Raw genomic sequence first — 9087 nt, 5'->3', positions numbered from 1 at the left:
GACATGGAAATGGTTTCTCTCCTGTGTGAGATCTCTGATGTATAACAAGATCAGGTTTTCGTACATAACTTTTCCCGCACTCAGGACATGGAAATGGTTTCTCTCCTGTGTGAGATCTCTGATGTATAACAAGATCTGGTTTTCGAGCAAAACATTTTCCACACGTAAAGCAAGAAAATGGCTTCTCACCACTGTGAGATTTTTGATGTACAACTAGTTGGGATTTTTGTGTAAAACTTTTACCACATTCAGAGCAGGAAAATGGTTTCTCCCCTGTATGAGTCCTCTGATGTAAACCAAGTTGTGATTTATTGACAAAACTTTTCCCACACTCAGGACAGGAGTATGGCTTCTCCCCTGTGTGAGATTTTTGATGCATGATAAGATTTGATTTGCGTGGATAACTTTTCCCACACTCAAGACACGAGTATTTCTTCCCACCAGGATGACAGTTTTGATGTTCAGAAAGACTAGACTTTAAAGAAAAACATTTCCCACACTCAGGGCAGCAATATGGCTTCTCCCCTGTGTGAGTCCTCTGATGTATAATGAGTTCAGATTTACGGACAAATCTTTTCCTGCACTCAGAACACGAATATGGCTTCTCCCCTGTGTGAGACCTCTGATGAGAAATGAGTTGTGATTTACGGACAAAACTTTTCCCACACTCAGAACATGAATATGGCTTCTCCCCTGTGTGAATACTCTGATGAAAAATGAGTATTGATTTACGGACAAAACATTTCCCACACTCAGAACACAAATATGGTTTCTCCCCTGTGTGAGTCCTCTGATGAAAAATTAGTTGTGATTTACGGACAAAACATTTTCCACACTCAGAACAAGAATGGAGCTCTTCACCAGTGTGCATTCTTTCATGTACAGAAAGATGATATTTATAAAGAAAAGATTCTCCGCACTCAGGACAGGAAAATGTCTTCTTCTCCGGAATGCCGGCACCATCGCTCACTGGAGGAGGCTCAGAGTCAGAGGGATTGGATGGTCTATCCATAGCTGGGCTGATGGTCTCTTCTCCCGCACAATCTCGTGTCATGGCCTCCATTTTACAATCTGCAGATAAAGTCAGACGATCCTTTGAGGGTTTCTCCATGGAGTGTCCTGGAAAATAGAAAAATATAATGGCCGGATATGAGAGGGTTACTTCACCCAAATCAACATTCCATCTGGATCAGGTAGATGGAGGCAGCAGATGTCCTCTGGGGAGGTCCCAACCAGCTGGGACTCCTCCCCTCTTTGAAGCCCCTCCCCATCACCTTGTCAAAAGAGGCAAAACGGATAAGACTATTCACTGTAAGATCATTACAAAGCACCAGGGGGCGCTCTTTATGTCTGGAGGAAAATATATTTATTCTCTGGATAAGGAAGGGATTCTTCACTGTAAGGTGTGAAATTGAGGAATCGTCACCCTCAGGAAGTAGTTTAAGCAAATTTTATAGACTGCTTTAACAAAAAGTTTCTAGAAGCACAGAATATAACTGGGGATTAAGGATTTAAAGTAAAGATAACAGAGACTGCTGATCCAGGGAACATCCGATTGTCTCATGGAATCAGGATTTTTTTTTTCCGGTTGGAGTAAACCGAATCCAGAATTGTACCCAGGATTTATGAGGTTTTTTTTGCCTTCCCCTGGATCAGCTATGTGTTATAGGGTTTTATATCTGGGATGTTTATTTCCCTAGGGGGTGAACGTGATAGACTTTTATGTCTTTTTTCAACCTAACTGACTATGTGACTATGACTAGGAGGGGCATGCTCTTCACACACCCACAAGGGGGAGGGGACTATTACCACCCTACTATTGGCCGATATCAGAGAAGAATATATGATGGCTGACCTGTGCTGATCTGTGTAGGAGTGTCCTCCTCTATGAATGTCCTCATCATTCCAGCCTCCTCCGTATATTGCTGATCATCCATCACAGACGTCTCTTCTTCACCCTCAACTTTTATATCCATCAGATCTTCACCCTAAACCAATAGAATGTTAGGAAATCACATCTGTAACATAGGAGGATTGGTCATGTGACCTCAACTAGAAAATATCATCTTGTAGGGGCCACACATCTATCACCATGGGGTTTCTTCTGTCTTGTTCCTGCACTGGGTTGTATTGGTGTCTCCCTGACATAGAAATCCCTTCCCCCTACCTGCCCATCCTGCCTGAGCATCAGATAAATGTCTGACCACCGGGTCCCTTCATATGTCCATGGGATGTTGTGGTATTTTCTCTACTGATACTTTCTGGTGACATCTCACCCAACCCTGTTCCCCCCTCACAGCCTCTCCCATACACTTTCACCAAGATTCACCTTCCTCCTAACCTCATCCCCATTCACCTTACCCCCTCTCTCTGGCAATCTATGGAATGCCCGATCTGTTGGCAATAAATGACCCTCCATACACAACCTTCTTCTTTCTAAGTCTTTACATTTTCTGGCTCTCACTGAAACTTGGCTTTCCTCCTCAGACTCTGCTGCTGTACTTTCCTATGGAGGCCTGCACTTTACACATAACCTCATTCTCTCACCTAGCTGTACATACAGACTTCTTCCTTTCTGGCCCTCTCTCACTTTCACCTCTTTTGAAGTCCACTTTGTCTGTCTCTTTAGCCCCTTACCCCTCATTGTTGCTGTTGTCTACCCCCCGTTTCTCACAATTTTTGGATAACTTTGCATCATGGCTCCCTCACATTCTTTCCCATGACCTGCCCACCCTAATCCTTGATATCTCTAATGTTGCAATGGATGAGCCCAACCTTCCCACCTCAGCCATACTGCTCTCCATTATCTCCTCATTTGGACTCACACAGACCATAAACAGACCCACACACATAGCCGGATACACTTGGACCGGGTATTTTCCAAACTCTGCAACCTCACCCTCCTTGACAACTCTGAGACATCTGTAAGAAATATAATTTTGCTGAGTTTTGAATTTAAGTTGTTTTTGTGTTTTTGCTATATTTTGCAGATAATTGAGTTGTGTCACTAGTTATATCCTCCTTATCAGTAGGTCAATATTTGCTCCATCCTTACCTTGTAATATCTTGCTCAGTGAAGTTGTTAATTAAGTTTCTTGTTACTGACTAACTACTAAGTGTCTTCCACCCAACACGTTGAAAACGATAGAGAGGGAAACTGATCTGGGATCAGCAAGAAATCGCCTTAACAGTTTGGTGTCAGAAGTGGGATACCTACCTTAAAAAGACCAGGATCGGGTAAGTAGAAATTCTCTTTTCTACCTCTGCCCTCTCCTGGGTCCCCGTAGATATCTTATGAACCTAAGCACTGTGGCAGTGTAGACTCCCTCATAGAAGGACTGGGTCCTTAGGAAGATTTGGGAAATCTTTTATTGAATATGAGCACACTCGTGGCTTCTGTTTAATGTATAGAGTATAAGAATTCGGTTGCATGATATAGAAGTATAAGAAATATTGTATATAAGATAAGTTTGTGTACTAATCTGGTTGCCAAGTCAATGCTCACTGCTGTGGTTGCCTCGGGCAAGCAGTAACGTGACCTAAGCTGCATTTTGGTACGCGGTCCTGGGAACAGGACGTCAGCGAGCACTGCAGCTACCAACTGAACTAACAATAACTGTGTACAACCGTCTGATATTTATACTGTAATTTATACTGCAACTATATACTATTCCCAAGGTAAGGGGAATAACCCAGAGGAACCTAAATATCCCTATAAGAAACATGTAAGGAAAAACATATAAAAGTGTGCTAGAAACCTGACATCAGGGATGCTCCTATAATGTTACCTGTAGAGCAGGAGATTATTACACTGACCCCTTTACATTACACCTGAAAAATGGAACAGAGAACATAAAATGTCCCGATCCATCCCAACAAAGAAATGTAAATAATTATCCCCTTATAACTGAAGCACACTATAACACGTTATGGGAAGAGTTACACACTGAGTTTGTAAGATTACACGGAGATAGGAGATCCATGGCCACTGCATTAGCTGCAAGCAAAAGCCAGGAGAACCTATAAGTGATTATACTAGAAGGTTTAGGAAAGTGTGGAAGGAAGAAGCGGGTTAAGGATTAGGAGGAGATCTGAGTATAGAATTTACATGATTCCTGAACATGGGCGCACTGATAAAATGATTATTGACAACTGGAGCACTTTAGATGCCCCAAACATATCTGCCCAGTTATTAGCAAAGGATGCTGCAGGATGTTTTGAGCTGCCTAAGTCGTCCAATCCCCATGTACAGGGACTCCGCCACCACTATGTTAGAAATAACAACCTTGTAACTGCCCTTATTGGATTTTCCAGTGGACCATATGACGCGGGATTCCTGGACTGCACCCCATATACAGCACTCACAAAACCACATACACCAATATACCAAAAGCAGTACCCTCTAACTAAAGACAAGGAAGATTCCTTAGCACCCATGATTCAATCTTTCTGCCAGCAAGGCATACTTAAGAGAACCTGCTCTCCCTACAATACTCCAGTAAATCCTGCCACAAAGCCAGATGGCTCATAGCGCTTTACACAGGATCTCAGAGCCATCAATGAGCTGATCACACCCCTAACACCGGTCATGTCAGATCTTAGTACCATTCTTATGGCAGTACCGCCTGAGACCCAATGTTACAGTGTTATGGATTTGGCCAATGCATTTTTCTCCATTCCATTATCACCTGAGACTCAGCCCCTTATGGCTTTTATTTTCATGGGACAGCAGTACACCTGGTGCCACTTGCCCCAGGGTTTTGTTGACTCCCCAGCAGTCTTCCCACATGCCCTCCAGCAGGATCTTGCCAACTGGCAGCCGCAGCATGGTTCCACTTTATTGTTATGTACAGTAGCCCCTCGCAGGAGGCATGTCAGAGGGACACGGTGTCATTGTTGTGTTTTCTGGGAGGGGAGACAAAGGGTGCTGCAGAAAAGGTTGAGTTCTGTCTGCAACAGGTCACATTCCTGGGAATACCTTTAACCCCAGGATCACGGCTGCTACCCCCCAGCCGTGTACATGCCATTACCAGTCTGCCTTGCCCACTGGTAATGGCATGTACAAGTTGTTAATTAAGTTTCTTGTTATTGAATAACTACTAAGCGTCTCCCACCTTGTTGTCCGACTATATAAACTGCGATGTGATAATAAAGATTTCAGAAGAAGTGTTATAACTACATGCTTGAGCTGCTTGTGTGTTAATCACTGCTCCCAACGCGTTGAAAACAGAGGTCACGATACAGAGGGATAAACTGATCTGGGATCAATAGGAAATCGCCTTAACATTATGCTTAGGGTGAAATTAGGTTTAGTATCAGCTCTCGGGGTCCCCTGTGTACCCTGAAAATTTCACTTTTGTACAACAATGGGTGTGGGAGATTTGAAGGTTTATACATGGGGATAATGACAGCAGCATGGACACAGACACAGCTCTCATGCTGCTGCTCTACGAAGGGCGGGGTTATCTCACTGTACAATGTGGGCGGGGCACAGCTGATCTCTGAGGTCTATAGGACACGCCCATTCTCTGGGAGCTCACTCTGAAGCAGAATCCCATAAAATAAGATAGGAGATGCGAGCACAGACAGGACAGGACACCCGTCTATCCTGCTCCCATGATGACAGCACACTATTGAGCCTCCTATATGCAAATGCTGGGCGGCTCAATATTTCACAGCCAGAGCTGGGCAGAGGAGGAAGAGCTGGACAGCACACAGGAAAGGGATCCCTGTGCTTAATGCCCAAGAGGTTGGTGACTGGGCCTCAACACCCCATTAATATGTCTTGGACAAGAAATGCCCTCTTAGATTTCTTCATCGCCATCGGAAACCTATGCTCTAGAGTAGTGGTGGCGAACCCATGGCACGAGTGCCAGAGGGGGCATCCAGAGCCCTCTCTGTGGGCACGCGCTCCCCACCTCAGCTGGCCTCTCATTGGCTGTGCCATTGTTCCTCTGTCAGCCCGTGCTGGCTGCAGAATTTCCTGTCTCCGGAGTCATCAGTTAACCTTCAAAATACCAAGCTGGGGGAGGAGAGGCAGCTGAGGAGTATTGATCCAGCATTGAAAGGGTGAAAGTACAGAGGGAGAGAGGAAAGTGAGGGAAGGGTGAGGGGGGTCTTGTATTGCTCTGTAGAACAGGCTACCTTAGCTGTATTTGTAGAGATTTTCGTCCTCTTAAGGTAAGTGCCTGTGGATAGTAATAGCTCTTTGGAAATCCCTGAAGGCTCCAAATATAATGTAAAAACCAGCAATGGGTTAGTGGAGACTTTTTATATATAGCCTCATTGTAGGTTAGGTTGATAAAAGACATAAGTCTATCAAGTCCAACCCCTAGGGAAATAAACATATCCTAGATATAAAACCTTATAAGACATAGTTGGTCCAGAGGAAGGCAAAAATACCCCGGGTACAATTTGCTTCAACGGGAAAATTTCCTTCCTGTTTCCATGAGAAAATAAGATACTCACCCGATACCCGATCCTGTGTGTGTCTCCTCAATGCTGGCTGCAATGTGTGTCTCCTCCTGGCTGCAGTGTAGAGCCAAACTGAAACTAAGAAGCCGGCACACGCGCCCCCGCGATTCTGAACCAGGAAGCACGCTGCTGATCCCTGCCCTAACGGAGTTACCCGGCCGTACAGTGGAAAAAAAGGTAAGTGAACAGAAGGGGAATATGAATGGCACAGAGTGATCAGAAGGAATACTGGTATGAATGGCACATGAGTGATCAGAAGGGGAATATCAATGGCACATGAGTGATCAGAAGGGGAATACGGTATGAATGGCACATGACTGATCATGAGTGACTTTCAACAATAAATGTGTATTGTAGTCTTCTTCATGAAAAAATAAGACATCCCCTGAAAATAAGACCTAGGGCATATTTTGGCATTTCAAAAAATATAAGACAGTGCCTTATAATCGGGGAAACAGGGTAGTTTGGTGTCATCTACAAACACAGAAATCCCAAACTCTATATCATTTATAAAGATGTTACACAGTAAAGGTCCCAACACTGAACCCTGTGGTACACCACTAATAACCTTAGACCATTCAGAGTATGAATCATTAAGCCCCCTAGCGGTATTCCCAGATGTGACTCGGGGTGGATTTTCCAGGCAAAAATCTGTATTCCTGAGTCACACTCGGGGTAACTTTTAACTTAAAAAAACCCACTTACCTTGTTCCGTTGCTTTCCCCTGGTGGTCCCCGAAGGTCATGGGGACACGTCCTTCCTCCTCGATCTCCAGCTGGCAAATGCACCGATGATCTCCTGGGTTTCCCAGTGACTTTGGTGCAGGCGTCGGTGCGGGCGAATCAACGGGAAATTCAAATAATTTTGTGTTGGATTCAATACAAAATAGCTGTATTGAGTCCAATACAAAGAAATATTCATATAATATATATATATATATATATATAATTATATTATATTTATATGTGCTACTGTACAGCTATATTACATGTTTAAGTATTTTTTTAACAGATTTTTGTGTTTTTTTTTTTAAAGTTTATAATTAAATTTGGTAAATGCACGTTAAACTAACCAACTATGCATGTTAAACTAACCAGTCTGTAGTTACCTGGTAATGACTTTGCTCCCTTTTTGTAGATAGAAACCACATTGGCCTTACACCAATCCATCGGTACCTTGCCAGTGGCTAAAGAGTCTCTAAAAATTAAAAATAATGGCTTTGAAATAACTGAGCTTAGCTCTTTGAGGACACGTGGATGTAATCCATCAGGTCCTGGTGCTTTGTCAACCTTTATTTTTCCAAGCTGTTTCTCAATCATATCAATTCTGAGCCATTGTGACTCATTTAAGGCAGTGACATTGCTATTATGAATTTGGATTTGAGCTCTGCCATTTTCCTTCATGTACACAGAGCTAAAAAGTGTTTAGTAAATCTGCCTTGTCTTTATCCCCAGTTACCAACCCAGCGACATCCTTTAAGGGGCCTAAATGTTCAGATATAATGTTTTTGCCATTAATATATTTAAAAAAATGTGGGGGTTTACCTTACTTACCTTTGCAATCTGTCTTTCATTTTGAAGTTTTGCACATTTTATCTCCTTTTTACATCTTTTGTTATATTCTTTATAGGTTTCAGATGATGAAGGTGATCCTTCATTTTTATATTTTTGGAATGCCCTTTTCTTGTTCCTTATGGCTTTTTTAACATCAGCTGTGAGACACATAGGTTTTAATTTTAGCCTCTTAAACTTATTACCCATTGGAATATATTTTTCAGTTTGCTTTTGTAGAACAGACTTGAAACATTCCTATTTCTGTTCTGTGTTCTTTGAGGACAATATTGTCTCCCAGTCCAAGTCACAGAGAGTCGCCCTTAATAATGGAAAATTTGCTCTCTTATAATGAAATGTTTTTATCTTTCCTGTTTTTGCTTCCTGTTTACAGCTTACATTAAATGAAATCATATTATGGTCACTGCTACCCAGATTCTCTTTTATTTGCACATTTGTTATAAGCTCTGCATTGTTAGAAAGAACTAGGTCCAGCAGAGTATCATTTCTAGTTGGGGCTTCTATAAACTATACCATAAAATTATCTTGTATTACATTCACACATTTCCTTCCTTTTCTGTGCTCAGTACATAAAGGTTACAATGTCATTACATAGCAGCAGGTTATGTTTACCTGACATCACATGACCCATGTAATGCTCTATGGCCTATGTGTGCGCTATATGAGAAGACAGACATGGCACTCACTGTATTGGGATTATCAGGGAGAACTTTGCATTGTCTGCTGTCTATAGGAACCAACCTGGGCTCCTGGTAACGGGAGCTTGTATGGATGATGGAGGTCTGCACGCCGCCTGTGTAAGGGAAATGTGCGCTACACCTCCACTTCATCTTATTTCTGCAAAGAAGTAGTACACATGTACAGCGGAGGGGAATCAGAGGTAGGAAATGCACTGAGATGCCTTTATCACAGCAGGCCAAAAGCTGGTGGTCAGAGGAACATTGCCCCCTGGTGGTCAGAGGAACATTGCCCCAGGTAGTCAGTGGAACATTGCCCCCTGGTGGTCAGTGGAACATTGCCCCCTGGTGGTCAGTGGAACATT

At 43.0% G+C, this 9087-nt stretch overlaps 1 protein-coding gene across 1 annotated transcript in view; it reads right to left on the bottom strand.

The window, feature by feature from the left end:
• LOC140338906 (uncharacterized) overlaps positions 1–9087 on the bottom strand; it is a 155616-nt gene that overhangs the window by 25287 nt on the left and 121242 nt on the right. The window contains exons 5-6 of the mRNA XM_072423223.1: positions 2776–2922; positions 4–1184 (exon numbers count right to left, since the gene is read on the bottom strand). Coding sequence (XP_072279324.1) covers positions 4–1184; positions 2776–2922 — 1328 coding nt within the window. The remainder of the gene's footprint in view (positions 1–3; positions 1185–2775; positions 2923–9087) is intronic.

This window comes from Pyxicephalus adspersus, chromosome 10 (assembly GCF_032062135.1).
Source record: "Pyxicephalus adspersus chromosome 10, UCB_Pads_2.0, whole genome shotgun sequence".
NCBI lineage: Eukaryota > Metazoa > Chordata > Amphibia > Anura > Pyxicephalidae > Pyxicephalus > Pyxicephalus adspersus.
This window is presented reverse-complemented; position numbering and strand designations above follow the sequence as displayed.